The 18,536-nt window shown below is 34.3% G+C and overlaps 1 protein-coding gene across 1 annotated transcript in view; it reads left to right on the top strand.

Annotated features, from left to right (window-relative positions):
- Positions 1–2,875, top strand: part of NEXMIF (neurite extension and migration factor) — a 149,798-nt gene extending 146,923 nt beyond the window's left edge. Inside the window, exon 4 of the mRNA XM_074359105.1 lies at positions 518–2,875. Within this exon, the coding sequence (XP_074215206.1) occupies positions 518–611 (94 nt within the window). The 3' untranslated portion in view covers positions 612–2,875. The remainder of the gene's footprint in view (positions 1–517) is intronic.
- Positions 2,876–18,536: the final 15,661 nt, after the last annotated feature.

Below are 18,536 nucleotides of genomic sequence, written 5' to 3'. Positions count from 1 at the left end.
TCCCTTTTGAAAGCAAAAGTTTGCATGAAAGAAACTATCCCATTCCTTTCTTTTTGAAATTAAAATGAAAAGGAAAAAGTGCATGAAAATCCCTATACTTTTAAGCCACCCAAAAGACTGGGCAATTTTGTTGTGGCTTGACCAGGGATAAATTCTAACAAGTCTACTTTTTCTGCTATTCAGCATTAGTTTTTACTTACTGAGAAAATAGAACTGAAATATGCTCTTGAATGATTTTGAGAAGGGAAGGGCTTTGCAGTAAGAAAAATTTTGAACAGAATTTAAAAGTTATATAGACAGAAAGCCAAGATGATTTCAGCAAAAAGAGCATAGTTTGGAAAACAAAATCTCATCATATGGCAATTAGGAGTGCTTTCTAGTGCCCCTGCTATTTGTATCTTTTTTCTGCATCATACAGCATCTAGTATGATGTAAACAAATTTAGATTGTATGATCCCTTTGTGGGACATACACAAAAGCTAACTAAGGTGGCATAAATTGTTTGATTTTTCTGCAGGGATTCCGACTACAATCTCCTAAAAGCAGAAACAGCATTTTGGGTTTTACCTGTGTTTGAAGAAGAGACTCGAATTTTCCAGAAAGACATTTGATGTTTGTGTTTTATTTCTTTCAAAATATGCCTTGTGGTATGTATGTTGACATGTAAGTGCTTAAAGAAAAGAATCTTAAAGTGTGGGAACAAGTCTTTGGAAGCAAACTTTAATCTGATGTTCTATGTAAAAGACTTTAAAAGTCATACAGTTGCACAAGTAGTTTATGCACTATTTACCCAAGGGGGAAAAAAAAAAGGAAAACATTGTGCCAAACTACAAACAAGTGACTGTATTGTATATATTTTTACTTCTATATCAACATTTGGTTGTGAGTATTTAGGGAGCTTTTCCCTATTCATTTATTAGAAACATTCCAGTGATTCTTGCTATTAACCACCCCCACTTATGTGGATAGCACCTGTAGATCACAGTGGAAAAATATGTTGTGTTACACAATTTACCAAAACTCAAAGGATGCTGTTTGAAATGTGCCAAATTTCCTTACCTCATCTCACAGATTCACCCCACAGTTTAAAGATCATTAATGAATTTAAGTATATATATATATATATATATATATATATATATATATATATATATATATATATAAGCATACATACATTATTTTAAAATTTTAAACTCTACTGTCTTGTGTGGAAACATGAACCATTAAACAAGGCACAATAAAGATTTGTTTGTTCCATTGTCTAAGGGTTAAAATGTTGGAAAAGTCTGGAAGTCACAACAGCTAAGTCCATCAGGGACCCAAGTATATGCATTTACAGAAACTTTTACAAGGAAGCAAAACAGCTGCTTTAAAGTTTGTTTTCTAAAAGCAAAATCTGTAGCTGAAAATTATTTAAAGTGCAAAGTTATATTGCTGATACTTTATATCTCAGTTTTATATATTTTATAATAGTCTGGGATAAATTATAAAATAGCTATAAAATCAACAATAAGATAAATGAAGTACATAGATGGCTTTTATTTAAGTAGTTTCCTAAATGTTTTATTCCAGTTTTGTCAAAAGTACATTCATATCACGGCTTTAGTGTTCTTTAAGTGTTTAATCTTGCAATGCCAATGTCATTTAAAGAAAATGTTAAGACATCTCAGTCCAACTTGTATAAATCACATACATATATCTGATAAACTGAACAATTTGTGGTAATGACTAATCAGGGCCATATATACTTAGTCTGAAGATGACTAGTATTTGATGCCACAAACTAAGCTTAAATCTCAATTTTTATATAAATTTTGAAATCACATTTTTTATTCAGCCCTTTCCCCTTTTTGTTAAATTTCACAGCTCCAACATCACTCACTACTAACTTTTTCTTCCCCTTTATTCACCACTTGACTTCTAACATTTGATCTATTTTCCTTTTGCACAGTTGAAGGCCTGTGTGTCTGATGACTGATGCATTATGGCACAGATGAGATAATGGATGTGAAAGCGCTTTGTAGATCGTAAAGTGCTATACAGATATAGGGGATTAATATTCTTAATGTTGTTGGTTGTTGTTGTTGTTACTCTTACTATTCTTACTAATATTGTTACTAACCTATTAACTTGTGAATATATAGGCTGTGGGTGGGAGGGTGGAGAATAAGTGGGTGGGGGAAAGGGGGATTTAAAAAAAAGGGAAGATGTTTCAAAAGGAAAAATTTAAGCAAAATATGAACCTACCTAGTCATTGCCACCTAAATATATTCACAAACAGAGAAGCAACATTTGAAAGTAGAGAGAAATGGAAGGAAGTTTGTCACATATATAAGGATACATACTTCCCAGTCCATGATTCCTTTACCAGCCCACTCTACTACTTACAGCTAGGTAGTAAAATGAACAAGCCTGTGTTCTTGATGGTGTGATTGTGTATGTCTGTGGGGACGAATGCGTGAGGAGCATTTTGTGAGACTGCTTCAGGCCTATTCCTCGACTTTGACACTCTGTGTGTGCTGAGTCCTGGAAAATTACTTAATGGAAAGGTGGTAGATGAAACATGTCTCCTGCACTACAGCAGCCATCCAAAAGGGAAAATAATCAAACTGGAACACTTTCTTCTATTTTTCCACTCTGATAGCCAGCTATTTTTACAAAATGCTATGGCTGGTTCCTAGGAACTGGTCTTTGTTTTGCTTTTGTTTTCATTTGTTCTGTTTTGCAGCTGAATTTAGTTTGAAATCACCAACCCTACCTGTATTGTGATCCCCAAGACTCTAGACCTCAAAGTCACCTGTTGACTTACAGGAATGGAGTGCTCTTGATGTAGTCAAAAGGGGGCAACTGAAGAAATAAAGAAAATGTTCCACAAGTACAATGTGTTTTATAAAAAATAAATATAGGAGCAGTTGTCCCAGTTTTTCTCAGTATTAGTTCAGCTTTGGAGAATGCGATGAGTTGGGGTAGAAGGATAGCCTGAAACTGTTGGAAATAAACAATTTCCTTGTCATAACTTGCTATCATGAGTCCTTGGGAACACACACTCTTTCAGTTGCTCCCATGGAACCCATTAGGGGCCAAATCTAGGTCATGGTTCATCCTTTTCTCCAAAGAGAACTGCCATTTTAAAGTACCTTTTTTCTTGGCCTACAGTGCATTGCATGTTTTAACGTATAAATTAGTGGCCTGTAACCATCATTTTGTACTAAAATGTAACAAGAAACTGAGTTTGAGAAATGAGCGATAGGATAAAGCAGAAAATGTTTATTCTAATTGTGCTTAATATCCCTCTCAGTACATTATGTTCTGAGTTCTTCAGTTTTTAGGGCTTTGTTGATCCTGTCTCTGCTCTCGCAATTCTTTTTCTTCCTGTCACAACACAGTAGGCCTGACTATTTGGAGATCCCTTATTCAACCAGCTGCCTTAGTGGAGTGAGGACCAGTGATATGAAAGTAGTGTTTTGCCCTATCATTATCATTTCAATTCAGATACATGGAATTTTCCTTGGTCTGGAATTCCTGATTACCACTCCCTCTCCCTTCTAACTTCTCTCTGAGAAGCTGCTTCCTATTAATGCCTCCACAACAGAATCCCATTTAATCTTTACTTTCCTGGGACTAGTATTCTCCTTTATTCTCTTTACTTAATCTCAGTCCTTGGTCTTATAATTTTTCTTCTTTATAAACTTATATGCCACCTTCCCTAAAGTGTCAGATTATGAGAACCTTAGGCAGGCTACTTTCTTCCAGAAGTTCAGAGGGAAACCTTCTCACTCTTAATTACCTTTAATTGCCTTGGCCACTTTCAAATCAAATTTTAAACGCACACATGTACACACACACACATACATGCACACACACATGCAGAATTATAACACATGACTAAGGAAAGTTGGAAACTTTTTCCTTGAAGATCTAGAAGAATAGATCTGATCCTTTTCTACTCTGGTTAGATGTTGGACTCTGTGCAGCAGGGTGCTGAAACAGTGGCCTTGACCAAGGTTCTTCGAGACTTTGGGGGTTATGTTTGGGCTGTGATAACTGGCTTGAACCAGTGACCTCTCTGGTGTCTCATATACCAGCTTCCTCATACACTGCTTCCTCCCAGCTTTCTCTTCTGACTTGTTACTCTGTGCATTTATGTGTTAAGGCCTTATCTTTTCATAAATGTTTTCAAACCTCCAGCACTACCTTGACCATCACTTTTTTAGACATCTCCCTCAAGTCCTTGGTGCTAGGTGGGCTTTTGTGACAACTTTCACCTTCTCTGACCTTTTTCCTTGCTGGGAAGCATCTGTGTGTGTGCAGGGAGGAGGGGGAGGGGGATAAGTATGTGTGTAAGAGAGAGAATCATAAGGATGCTTCACAAGCTGTAAACAACACTGGCTAGCATCCTTTGTCCTGTCATGTGAGGTTCTGCAGTTCTAGTGAATTTACATTTTAGTGGGTTCTAATTAGCATTTACTGCCTAAAAGAGAAAACCCATATCCAAGGGCCTCTTAACCAAGCTTGCTCTTACCAAGCTGAACCAGTCTGACGCAGATCTGCCACATCTTCAATTTACAGATGCTCTCAGAACAGTTCCAGGAATTGAAGAGAGCTAAGTTTCTGCGCTGAAGAGAAAAATGGAGCACTAGCTAGTCCTAACTAGTGCTAGAACTAGAAATGTTTGTTTTCTCCTGTATTATTAAGAAATTTTCTAATTTAAACAATTTTTGTTTTCATTTAGAGATTTCTTTTAAGTGACTGACTGTCACTACAGGAATATGTCCTTTCTATAAAATAAAACTAATATGAAATTTGTTTTCTAATCACAAAATTCACTAAGCCCATCATTATGTTTGGGAGATTTAGTACCAAAATCAAACATTTTTAGTAACCTATAGGAATCTTGTCAACTCAGTGTAGGCCAGGGGTTTTGTAAAGGTTTCTCAAGGACCCAAATAAGAGAGAAAAAGAATTAGCTGGGCTGTTTAACTTGGGAAATACTGTCATCAGCTTGAGGGTCCTCAGCCAGTAGGGGATTATTTTGACAGTGGTACTCAGGCTACCCTTTAAGGCACATTTTTTTACTCAGAGCACTAAACAGTAGTTAGAGTCATGAAGCAGAGCTCCCATTGCAGCTACATGATACTTGAGATGTGCTCTTGGTTTCAGAATCATAACCAAGAGGTAAAACATTGGAGAAGGACAATGTAAAAGAGAGAGGCTTAGTACAAAGTTTAAAATGTGAACGAGGCTTTTAAAATCATTATCTGAGTAAATAGATACTAAACATACTAAAGAAACACTCATCAACATGAGATGAAAATGATGTCTATCCATCTTACAGGCTCAGTGGTTTCTGAGTCTTAGAAAGTCATCCCCTTCAAAAAAAAGATGTTTAAATCATTTTGCCTCTTTGAGAGATGCCTAGTTTTACAGCACAAAAGAAAAGGCTTAGACTGAAAACAGAAGAGGCCTTTTGTTTTTCACTTCCAGTGAGGAAGATAGCTTAAGATGCTCTACTGGGATACCTGTAGCACTGACTAGAGTTTGCTGCCTACAGAGTTTTGAATGTACTAGTCCTTAATTTAATTTCCATAAAAGTGAATGCACCTCTTTAGTAAGTTACTGACTTATGGTGCTAAATAAAATGATTATCCCCATTTTTTCTCCTCTCCCAAGCCCCTTAAGCATTTAAGAAAATTTTAAATAAAAGCGTTAGAGGCCCTTTTAATGAATGTAACCTAAGTTTCTGTTTGACATATGACACTGCAACTTTAAAATGTTAGGAAATCATTTGCGTTTTTCTTTTAGAGTTAGGCTTTATAAATAATCTGTAGAGTCAATTGAAGTATAAAGCTTAAGGATCACTCTTAAGACGCCTACAAAATCTTGTATATTTTTAAGTGTGCCAATTTGTAACATATTTTGTAAGTGTATATTTTTCTTAGAAAAGTGCTGTGAAGTGTCTGTATGTGAGAATTTTCCTTTTTTCTGCACTACTAGGTGCTAATAAAAGGATATTTACTTCAAAGTTTCTGGTTTTAGAAACCACAATACAAAGAAAAAAATACACTTTTGTTGGGAATTTTGTAACACAAAACATGTTGTGAAAGAGTGTAGTGATCTTGTGCAACAGAAAATGAACATTTGTGAGCTTCTTGCTGTTTTATAGACTTTCTTGTAAATTATTCTTGTAACACCTCTGGTTTTGTTGTTCTTGTTGCAAAGGTTTTAAATATTTGTGATTGAGTGTATGGTGAAACTGTCATAATGTTACCTAGCTGAGTTTTGTTATTGTTTATGGAATAAATAAAAAAGAAAAGTTAAAAATACTGCTTTAGAATCATATATAACAGAAATCAAACCATTTCTGATTAAATTCTATATCCCAAATAAAAAAAAAATCATTGTCTAGAGCAATATTTCTCAAATTATCTGTGGTCAGGGGCCAATTTTTTTCTCCAATCCATCACAGACTGATAATATAAAACACAGTAAGGATGAATTTCTTAAAAAGTGAATGAAAAAAAGATATGCAAAATAAAAGCTCTAATGTATTTAATTCAACATGTAAAATTACATTTCAAAACAAACATAATATAGGAAAAAAGAAAAGAATTGCAAAAACTTGGTATCCTGTTTGAGACAAGTCCACTGATCAATGTCAAATTGTCATAGAAGTTTCTAACCATGCTTTGAATAACACTTTGAGTAGGAACAGCAGCATTACCACCATCTAGGAAGTTGTTAGGAATGCTGAATTCCAGGCCCTATACCAATTCTGCTGAATCAGAATCTGAATTTTGAAGGGAGGGTATGACTCAGTGGTAGAGCATGTGCTTAGCATGCATGAGGTCCTGGGTTCAATCCTCAGTACCTCCATTAAAATGTTTTAAATGAGTAAACAAACAAACAAACCTAATTACCTCCCACACCAAAAAACAAAAACAAAAACAAAAAGAATCTGAATTTTAACAAGATTCCTAGGTGATTCATGTGCATGTTAAAGTTTGAGAAGCACTGGGCTAGAGTTTTGTGCAGAGGATTTTTCTGCCCCTAAAGTTGGGGAATTATTTTCTAGTTTGTCCAGTCTTTGAAGATCTTATAACAAATGATGTCCTTGTTTTGTGGTCCAGATGGATTCTGCAGAGAAGCAGTCCTTTCAAAGTATCAAAGCTGTTTATTACAAAGTATTAAATGTCAATTTGCCTGGTACACAAAAGATGTCAGATTTTCCATAATTCCCTTTAATCTGACTTTCTCAAGTTTTAGCCCTACTGTGCTCAGTATTTTAATATTAGCTATGTCTAGAGGAACTGGACTTTGCTTCCAAATGCCCAAAACATGTACGCTACACAGCAGAGCCTGGAGCCCTGGCTAACCATAGGAAGGTCATTGTGGCACACACAAGCAAATAGCCACTTCCTTGGTTTTAAATATCATTACTCAAAGAAATTGAAAAATGTGTATGAGAGAGAGTGGTCCTCTATTCTCACTGGATGATCTCACTCACTTCCACCACTGCAACTACTACCTTGATGTCCACAAATCTGTCCTGAGTTCCTAGTCTATATTTCCAGTTATAGGCTGTCTATCTCCACTTGGACATTCTGAGTTCTTCAGACTTACCTATTCAAGATCATTTCATATCCTTTTATCCTGTATGTTCTAGCTCAGTGAATGGTGCTGCCATTCATCCAATTAGTGACTGAAGTCAGAGACCAAAGTTCACTAGCAACTCCTCTCTCTTCTATCCTTACATCCAACTGGCCACTCTCAATTCTTCTGTCTTTCTATCCCCATTGGCCTGCCTTAATTCAAGCTTTCATGGTATTTTACCTGGGCTATTGCAACATTGTCCTAATTCAATGATTTCCAGACTTAGATTTCACATCTGGGAAATTTTTAAATAAGGAAAAAGAAATGGAGAAGGGAGTCTCTATAGAGTCACCAACTTTTTATTTTATTAAGTAAAGACATTTTTAAAAATAAAAACTATTCATTATTAATCAACAGAAGATCATTTTAACACCAAAAGACAACCAGAAAATTATTTATTTAAAATGCACTGTAGGGGGAGGGTATAGATCAGTGTAGAATGTGTGCTTAGCATGCATGAGGTCCTGGGTTCAATCCCCAATACCTCCATTAAAAATAATAATAAATAAATAAACAAACCTAATTACCCCCCCCAAAAAAGAGTTTAAAAGATAAAAAATAACCCTAAAGCAAAAAAATGCATAAAGTTGATTACATTAAAAATATAAATGCACTATATTGTCTTTTTCTCTTCACCATGGACTAATGAAAGACTGAAACCAAGCTTCCAAGCCATTACTTTAGAAAACAAAAAGGGGTTTTGAGTTTCGGGACTAAAAAGCAGGGGAGGATAGAGAATGGGGAGCAAAACAATTAAACCCCCCAGAATTGGACCTGTCTAATGTTCTGAGGCTTTGTTTTTCACAATTTCTGTGAGTTCCCTACATGATAGATATCACAAATGTATATTCTTCACTCTGCGCAGGATTCAGAGCTGTATTCTGGTGTACATGGCCCTAGAGAAAGATTCTTCTTGAACTAAACTAATGGCATGGTTGGAATGGATGAGTAGTTCCATTTTTTTCCCAGGGGTTTCACATCCCTTTTTCCCTCCTTTGACCAAAGTTGAGATAGTGCCAGAGCTTAGGGGGAAGATGACAGACCCTTTGTCTAAAGATATTTGATCTGTCTTGGAGTTGAGCTTTTAATGGACTTAATTTGGAGGAGGAGTGATAATGACACCATTTTAATACAGTATTCTATTTAAGATAATTAGAGTTGTAGTTATTAAAATTTTCAGGCCACATACCACTTTAAGATCTAATGAAATCAATGAGACTTCGCCCCAGAAAAGTTAGCATACTCAAAATTTTTCATAGAATTTCAGAGGATTCACAGGTTAGGAACTTCTGTATTAGGGGCATGAATTCTCCAAAATACTTTCTCCACATCATAATAGAATATTAGTCTATCTCCTCCTCTCCACTGACCCAAGATAATAACTATCATTTATTTATTGCCTATTATGTGACAAGCACTTTATATGAATTATCATTTCTCACAAAAACTCTGCAAGAGAGGCATTTTCTCTATTTTACACTTAAGAAAATTGGGGTATAAAGAGGTAAATTTCCTCAAGATTACACAACAAATAGCCTTCAAAGACTTTCACCAAAGCTGACAAAACCCTCTGTGCTTGTCCCATCACAAGCCCATGTCTCTAACTCAAGACATTTATTTCCAGCATAACCCATATTATCTATACCACTTCGGAAAATATGATTATAAAATTAATATTGACATTAACAATTATTCAATAAATATTTGACTCAGTGTCAGGTATTGTGCTAGATGCTAAGAAAACAAAAAGTTTAAGTACAGTTGACCCTTGAACAACATGGGTTTGAACTGTGAAATTCTACTTATATGCATATTTTTTTAATAGCAAATACTGTAGTACTACAGGATCCCAGGTTGGTTGAAACCACAGATGCAGAACCACAGATACAGAGGGCCCACTGTAAAGTTACATGCAGATTTTCCACTGCATAGAGGGTCAGTGCTTCAACTCCTGTGTCAACTGTATGAAGCATATGGCTTGCCTTCTAGGGGCCTGCAGATGAAGCAAAGAGGAACAATTTAATAATTTAAATAGAAAAACACCCAGTTTAATAATCACACATGAAATAACTACAGGCATACCTTGGAGATATCGTGGGCTCAGTTCTAGACCACTGCAATAAAGCAAGTATCATGATAAAACAAGTCACAAGAATTTTTTGGCTTCCCAGTGCATATACAAGTTATGTTTCACTATACTGCAGTCTATTGTGTGAAATAGCACTATGTATTAAAAAGTACATACCTTAATTTAAAATGCTTTATTGCTAAAAAATGCTAACCTTGAGTCCTCAGCGAGTCATAGTGGTGACATCAATAATCACTGATCACAGATCACCATAACAAATATAATAATAATGAAAAAGTTTGAAGTATTGAGAGAATTACCAAAATGTGACACAGAGACATAAAGTTAGCAAATACTTTTGGAAAAATGGCCCTGATAGACTTTCTCAATGCAAGGTTGCCACAAATGCTCAATTTGTAAAAAATTCAGAATCTTCAGAGCACAGTAAAGCAAACTTTCATAAAATGAGGTATGACTTTAATGACTTGCTGTCCTTAAGCACCTAAGAAGGAAAAAAAAACTCTCCATCCATTGTTACAGAAGAACTAATGTCACAAAATGCCACTCACAGTAATCAATATTTCACCTTCCACCCTCTTATTTTGGAATCAGAGTTTACAGTAAGCCGAGATCCACCACTTACTAGCTCTGTGATTTGTGACAAATACTTTGATATCACTGTATCCTCAAATCTCTGCCCCCAAAAACCTAGTATAACAAGACTATTACTTCCATAGACTTATCATGGATTTAAGATTACACTTTGTGAAGTCTTGGAACCAAGAAGACAGGTAATAACACTTGCTATTGTTTAACAGATATGTACAGCTGTTTTCTTAAAATTTCTTATTTTGATTTCTTAGAAATCACTCCAGCGCCCTACTCCCAAGAATTTGTTTTGTATTAGGCTAAAAACTAAGAAAATTTGTAAGCTCCTGGCTCAAAAAGCCTTTATTTCTTCATTTGGACAAAGATGCCATTTTTCAGAGTGTATTTTTTTTTAAGCATTTCCTTTCCTTTTTTAAATTTGAATTTAAAAAATTTTGTATGTATGTTTTTATTGAAGTATAGTCAGTTTACAATGTTATGTCGATTTCTGGTGTACAGCGTAATGCTTCAGTCATACATGAACATACATATATTTGTTTTCATATAAAAATGTCATTTTTAAAGATAAAATTAAAAGACTGATTATATCAAACATATAATCATATGTTTTATAATTACATGTGTATAATAGTTCTACTAGAGTTAATTTATTATCAGTAGCAGAATGAGGTAGTTAAAAGTTATAAATTATTAATCAAGATACCTGGGTTCTATTCCTGACTTTGCCACTAAATTGTAAGAACTTGGACAAGTCACTTCCCTTCTGGGTCTCAATTTCCCCATCTGAAAAATGGGCTAGATGGCTTAGCATTTAAGAACATGGAGCATGAAATAGACTGCCTGAGATTGAATTTAATCTTCTCCTCTTGCTAACAATATGACCTACCTCAATTTCTCCTTCAGTAAAATGGGAGTAATTATGTGCCTATCTCACAGGATTTGGGGAATAATTAAATGAAATAATACATATAAAGCATTTTAAATAGCAGCTGGTACATACGTAAAATACTCGATAGATAATAGCTATTATTATATTGGAAGGCCTTCTCTTTTAATTAGAAACGCTTTATCTGGGCTGCTGTGGCAAAATTAGAAATTACTGAAGCAACTATGGACACTTGTTCATTAATCAATTAATTAATTTAACAAATTATTTTTGAGCACCTACTCTCTGCCAGGAACTGTGCTAGGTACTGAGGATGCCATGGTGAGCAAAATGGAACTTTGACTCTCTCTTCATAAAACTTACATTAGTCAAAAGCTCTTTGATTATGAACATATAATTTTAAACTGATGTAAGAGCTCTGAAGGAAAGGAACATACTTTCGTGAGAACCACTGAAAAGAAACCTGACCTGATACTAGGGCTGGCACCCTAGAGATGAGTAGTATTAGGTGAAGAGAAGTATTAAGTGATGAGTACTAGGTGAAGAGGAATATGGAGGTGAAAGTGGGGAACTTCCCAGAAACACACAAACGTCCTGTGGCAGAAAGAAGCATGCAGTACTTAAGGAACTAGACAATCAGTGTGGCCAGAAAGGAATAGAGAGATGAAGTCGGAGAGCAAAGCTTCATGTGTTCCAATTTGCTCACATTCTATAGGAATTTTAATTATGCAAATTTGAGATAGTACAATATAAAATATTGAGAGTTTAACTATGTACAACTTTTGAAATAGTTCAAATAAAAAATTCAAATAATTAATTTCAAAATGGGCAGGTATATGAGACAATCTGTGTCATGCTATTGCCACATTTTGATATTATTTTAGCCATCAAATAGAAACAACTTCCATCTTTTGTCAGATCTATACTAACTTGGAATTATACAAGCCTTTCACAAACACACTCACATGAAATGCAGACAGACCTCACTTGTCTTTGGTTTTGAGTTAATCTCACTGGGCCTAATTTGCATCCTCTCAAATTTGGCCCTCCATGTGCCCTCCCAGCTTAGGTATTATTTGTAACATTTTTTAAATGTATGCACTTTTAGAAAGCATAAACATTCATGTACAATAATTTATATCAGTCTAACTTAATATACCAAACTATCCCAAACCGTAAAACATTTTTCTACGGTCATCTGTTTCTGTATACTTTTGCAGAGAGTTCTAGAAAGTAAGAAAACCATCACTTTGTGTTTTACAAGAGAGTTACTCAATTAACAACTAAATCACTGGATGCCCTCAAGAAATTGAGTGCTGGGGACTGAACCTGCTTGGGTTTCTTAGAAAACAAGCACATTTTCCTTTCTTCCTATATTAAGCTTAAAATTAAAAAGAGAAAACTTATACAGTCCTCCCTCAGTCTCGGCAGGGATTTGGTACCAGGAGACCCCATGTATATCAAAATCTGTAGGTGCTCAAGTCCCATTGTCAGCCCTTCCTATCTTGGGGGTTCACATTCACAGATGGTTGGTTGAATTCATGGATGTAAAACTGGTGAATACAGAGCCAACTGTATATTTATTGAAAAAAATTCACATATAAGTGGACCCACAAACTTCAAACCTGTTGTTCAAGAACAGCTATATTCTCAGTACATAAATTCATATTAAGCAGGTACAAGTTTGTAGATATCAAAATTCTCTATACAGGTTCAAATTTAAACTGCTTACAAATATTTTGAAACTATTAAAATTACCAAAATGAGAAAGAAAATTTACAATAGATCAAATAAATCATGGTGCAGCAACTGCTTTTCTGCAAATCAGTAACTTTGCATTTACATACCAACTCCTCCCAGATATGTTCTGTCAATCAGAAGACCTGACCATTTTAGCCTTTCTTATTGATGGTATTAAAAATAATTTTCAAACAGTTTTCCCTTCTTAAAATTAAATATTTTCCATTGCTTATTTGGAAAGAATTATATGAGAGGTAAGTGATTTTCCCTTGATTCTATAGTGGGTAAAAAATAAATTGAGGGGACTCACTTGTTCTTAACTTCATAGCAATGGCTTACTCTGCTTGTCCTGTTGACTAGGTGGTTGAAAATGGAGATTAGAATGCTACATTCTTAAAAACTATATTGAGATATAGTTTATATACCATAACATTCACCCATTTAGGTGTAAATTTCAATGCTTTTAGTAAATTTACTGAATTATTCAACCTTCACTAGAATCTAGTTTTAGAACATTTTCAATATTGTAATAAGATACCTTACTTCTGTTTACATGGAATCTCTCTTCCCACCTCTATACCAAGGCAATCACTTATCTACTTTGTCTCTATAGATTTGCCTTTACCAGACATTTCATACAAATGAGATCATACAATATGTTGTCTTTTGTATCTGGCTTCTTTAAATTAACATAATAATTTGATGTTCATCCATGTTATAGCATTTATCAGTAATTCATTCCTTTTATGGCTGAATAATATTTCATTGTATGGATGTACCATACTTTGGATATCCATTCATTAATTGATGGACATTTAAGTTATTTACAATTTGGGGCTATCATGAGTAGTGCTGCTATGAATATTTGTGTACAAGTTTTTGTTTGAACACTGGTTTTCAATTCTTTTGGGTATATACCTAAGAGTGGAATTACATGGTAATTCCATGTGGATCATATGGTAGTTCTAGGTTTAACTTTTTGAGGGACCACCTATTGAGGAACAACTATTATATAGAAATTCAATTGAGTTTTGTATTTTGATGTTATATCCTGCAACCTTGCTAAACTCATTTATTAGTTCTAAAAGATGTTCTGTAGATTCTTTGGGATTTTTTCTCTATATAGCATCAGGTCACCTATAAATGGAGATAATTTTACTTCCTCCTTTCAAATCTTGATGCTATTTATTTCTTTTTCTTGCCTTATTGCCCTGGCTAGAATCTCCAGCAAAATGTTAAAACAGAGGTAGTAAAAGCATAAATCTTTGCCTTGTTTCTGATCTTAGGGTAAAATCATTTAGTCATTCAGCTATAGGCGTTACCTAAATATCTTGTATCAGATTGAGGAATTACACTTCCGTTCCTAGTTTGTTGACTACTTTTATCATAAATGGATGCTAAGTTTTTTTTTTCAAATGCTTTTTCTGCATCTACTTAGATGATCATGGGGTTTTTTTTTATCTTTATTCTATTAATGTGTCACATTAATTGATTTTCAGATGTTAAATCAGCCTTGCATTCCTGGGATAAGTCCCACTAATTTATGTTGTTTGATTCTGTTTATATGTTGCTGCATTTTGGTTTGTTAATATTTTGTTGAGGATTTCTGTACTTATGTTCATGAGATATATTGGTCTGCAGTGTTTTTTCTTGCCATGTCTTTGTCAGACTTTAGTATCAAGCTGATACTGCCTTCATAGAATGAGATGAAAAGTGTTCCTTCCTCTTTTGTTTTATTTTTGGGTTTTTTTGAAAGAGTTTGTGGAGTATTGATAGTACTTCTTCTGTAAACATTTGATGGCATACACCAGGGAAGCCATTTGGGCCTGTACTTTTCATTATGGAAAAATTATAATTACAAATTTAATTTCCTTCATTGTTATAAACCTATTCAGATTTTCTGTTTATTCCTGAGTAAATTTTGGTAATTTGCATCTTTCTAGGAATTTGTCCACTTAATCTGAATTTTCTAATTCATTGAAATAAATTTATTTACAATTTTTCTTTATAATCCTCTTAATTTCTATGTGTTCAACGAGGACATCTCCTTTTCATTCCTGATGTTGGTGATGTTTTTTTTCTCTCATTTGTTTTGGTCAGCCTAGTCAAAGTTTTGTCAGTTTTACTGATCTTTTCCAAGACCCAACTTTCTGTTTCACACTTAATTTATGTCTGTTCTAATCTTTCTTTCTTTTTCTCTTTGCTTTGGGTTCAGTTTGTTCTTCTTTTTCTAGGTTCTGAAGATAAAATCTTAGATTACTGATGTGAGATCTTTTGTAATATAGATGTTTAAAGCACTACATTTTGCTCTAAGCACTACTTAATGTAAATCTCGTAAATTTTGACATATTGTGTTTTAATTTTCATTCAGTTCAAAATACTTGCTAACATCCTTTGTGATTTCTACTTTGATCTATGGACCATTTGGACTCATATTGCTTAATTTCCAAGTATGTGTGTATTTTCCCAGTGTCCTTCAGTTGTTGATTTCTACTTTAATTTCCTTGTGATTGGAGAACATACTTTGCATGATGTTAATCCTTTGAAATTGTTGAGACTTATTTTATGGCTTAACATATGGTCTGTCCTTGGGAATATTTCATGTGCATTTGGAAAAGATGCAAATTTACTGTGAATGAGGTGAGTATTCTATAGATATTAATTTGTCAAGTTGATGATTGATAGTGTTCATGTTTTTTAAATCCTTGTTGATTAGCCATACTAACAATTATTTACAGTGGGCTTTGCAGTTTCTATTATGGTCAAATTGTCAATTTCACCCAATTCTGTCAGTTTTGCTTTATATATTTTAGGGCTTCGTTAGGTACCAAAAAACAAAGAGTAATTTTTGCTTTAGAGCCTATTTTGTGTAATATTAGTATAGTGATTTCATCTCTTATGGTTACTGTCTGCATGATGTATCTTTCTCCATCCTTTCACTCTCAACCTCTTTGTGTCTTTGAATCTAAAATATGTTTCTCACTTTTACAATATATACAATTTTGTCATTATACCTCAAAAAAACTTGGGGGGGAAGTAAAGTTTATCACTTATATATAGCATACAGTTGGATTTTGTGTTTCTTTTATCCAGTCTGACAATCTCTGCTTTTTGATTAGGTTGTTTAATCCATTATTTAATGTAATTTTTGATGCAGTTGGATTTATGTGTGCTATCTTTGTATTTTGTTCATACATGTCTCATTTCTTCTTTGGTACTCTGTTCTTCCTTCACTGCCAAGTTTGGTGTTAATTAGATATTGTCTCATGTACCATTTGAATTACTTTGTAGGGGGTTTTTTTTGTTTACTATATTTTAAAAAATGTTTTTCTAGTAATTGTTCTGGAGATTAAAATTTGAACCCTAACTTAAAATAGTCTACTTTGAATTGATACTAACTTAATTCCAATAGAACATAGAAATTTTGCTTCAATATAACTCCTTTCCATCTCCCCTCCTAGATACTATGATTTTCCTACAAATTACATCTTGAGGTTTTTAAGCCCAACGATACAGTTTTTAAATTATTGTTTTAAGCAGTGTTTTTTAAATCAGTAAAATAAGAAAAAAGTAAAATACATATTTATCTCTCTATTATATTTACCTGTGTAATTACCTTACCTGTACTCTTTATTTTTTCATACAGATTCAGGTTACCATCTGGTGTCATGTCTTTCAATCTGAGGACTTATTTTAGAATTTCTTGTAAGGCATATCTACTAGCAATTAATTCTCTCAGTCTTTGTTTAATCAGGAATGTCTCTATTTCATCTTTATTTTTGAAAGATAGAATTCTTGGTTGACAGTTTTTTTTTTTTTTTTTTTTGACACTTTGAATATGTCATCCCATGGCGTTCTGGCTTCCATGGTTTCTGATGAGAGGTCAGCTGCTATTCTTATTGAGGTTTCTTTGTGAATCATTTTGTCTTGTTACTTTCAAGATTGTCTTTGTCTTTTTCTTTTAATAGTTGCTCTATAGTATGTCTAGGTGTGGGTCTTTTTGAGTTCATCCTACATGAAGTTTGTTCAGCTTCTTGAAAGTGTAGATTAATGCTTTTGTCATATTTGGAGAGTTTTTAGCCATTATTTCTTTGACTATTTTTTCTGTCCCTTTCTACTGTTGTTCCTGTGACAAATTTATTAGTGTTCTAATGTTGTCCTACATTTCTCTGAGGCTTTGGTCATTTTTTTCATTCTTTTTTCTCTCTATTCCTTCAAATTGTTTGTCTTTATTGATTGCTCTTCCAGTTCACTGATTCTTCTTTCAGCTTAAATCTGCTGCTGTGCCACTCTAGTGATTATCTTTATTCAGCTGTTGTACTTTTCAACTCCAGGATTTCCATTTGGTTCTTATTTATAATTTCTATCTCTTTGCTGATATTCTCTATTTAGTGACTCATTGCTGTCATACTTTCACTTATTTTTTTAAACATGGCTTCCTCTACTTCTTTGACTGTATTTTTAATAACTGGTTAGAAATTGTTTTTCTTTCTTTCTTTTTTAACTAAATCTGACATGTAGTCCCACTCAGATATTTATTTTTGTATATGGGCCACACTCTCCTATTTCCTTGTATGCCTCATACATTTCTGTTGAAAACCAAATTATACTGAATTTTACATAGAATATTGTAGCAACTATTGATTATGTTCTTCTCCTCTCCCTTCTCCAGGAATTTCTGGTGTTACTACTGGTTGTTTTGTTGTTGTTTTTGTTATTTCTATTTTTTGATAATTTGCCTGGACTAATTCTATAGTGTATGTCATCAATCCAGTGTGCAGCCACTGAAGTATCTGATGAATTGCTTTTCTTAATTCTTATTTTTACTTTTAAGCTCGTCTTCCTAGGAGTCTTCCCTGGGTCAGTATTGCTTAGTGGTCAACCAAAATTTGGTCACAGGTTATGCTCAAAGACCTTGAGTCAGTAAATCCTCCACCCTTTGATGAGGCAATTTTTGAATTAGGACATGCATTCAAAGTTCAGACAGTTAATTGGTCTGCTCTGGCTTTTATTTTCTGCTTATGTAGTGCCTACCTCACCATCAATTGGCAGGGAAGAGTAATAGCTCAGTGGTAGAGCATATGTTTAGCATGGATAAGGCCCTGGGATCAACCCCCAGTACCTTTATTTGAAAAAACAGAAAACCATCAGTTGGTAATGAATAGATAACTGTGGCCCTCTCTGGTTTTACCTAAGTATGCTCTTAGCCTTATGCATTCACATCAGTAGCCAGAGTCCCAAGAAATGTCACTCTTTTCAAGACTTTCCATAGTTGTCTCATTTCCCTCATCATTTAAAATTTTTGGCTGGTCTTTAGATTGTTCAATCAATTTTTAGCCTTAGGCAGCTAGGATATTGGCCTTTGACTTTTTGACACTACTGTTTTCAACAATGCCCCCATGGGCCTGTGGATTTCAGCAGATCTTCAAATCAGGTCAGCCACTTCCAGCAAGCAACCAGGCTGATGGTCCTCAGAAGACCATCAAAACTACAGTTAGGTAGGTTGGGGAGGAGGGAATGGGAACAGACCCAAGTTAAAATGTTCCACTGTTCTTATTGAGATTCAGTAGTTTTTTCTTAAAT

The sequence above is a fragment of the Camelus bactrianus genome, chromosome X, assembly GCF_048773025.1.
Source record: "Camelus bactrianus isolate YW-2024 breed Bactrian camel chromosome X, ASM4877302v1, whole genome shotgun sequence".
Taxonomy (NCBI): Eukaryota; Metazoa; Chordata; class Mammalia; order Artiodactyla; family Camelidae; genus Camelus; species Camelus bactrianus.
The sequence above is the reverse complement of the archived record's forward strand: the minus strand, read 5'-3'. Positions and strand labels throughout refer to the sequence as shown.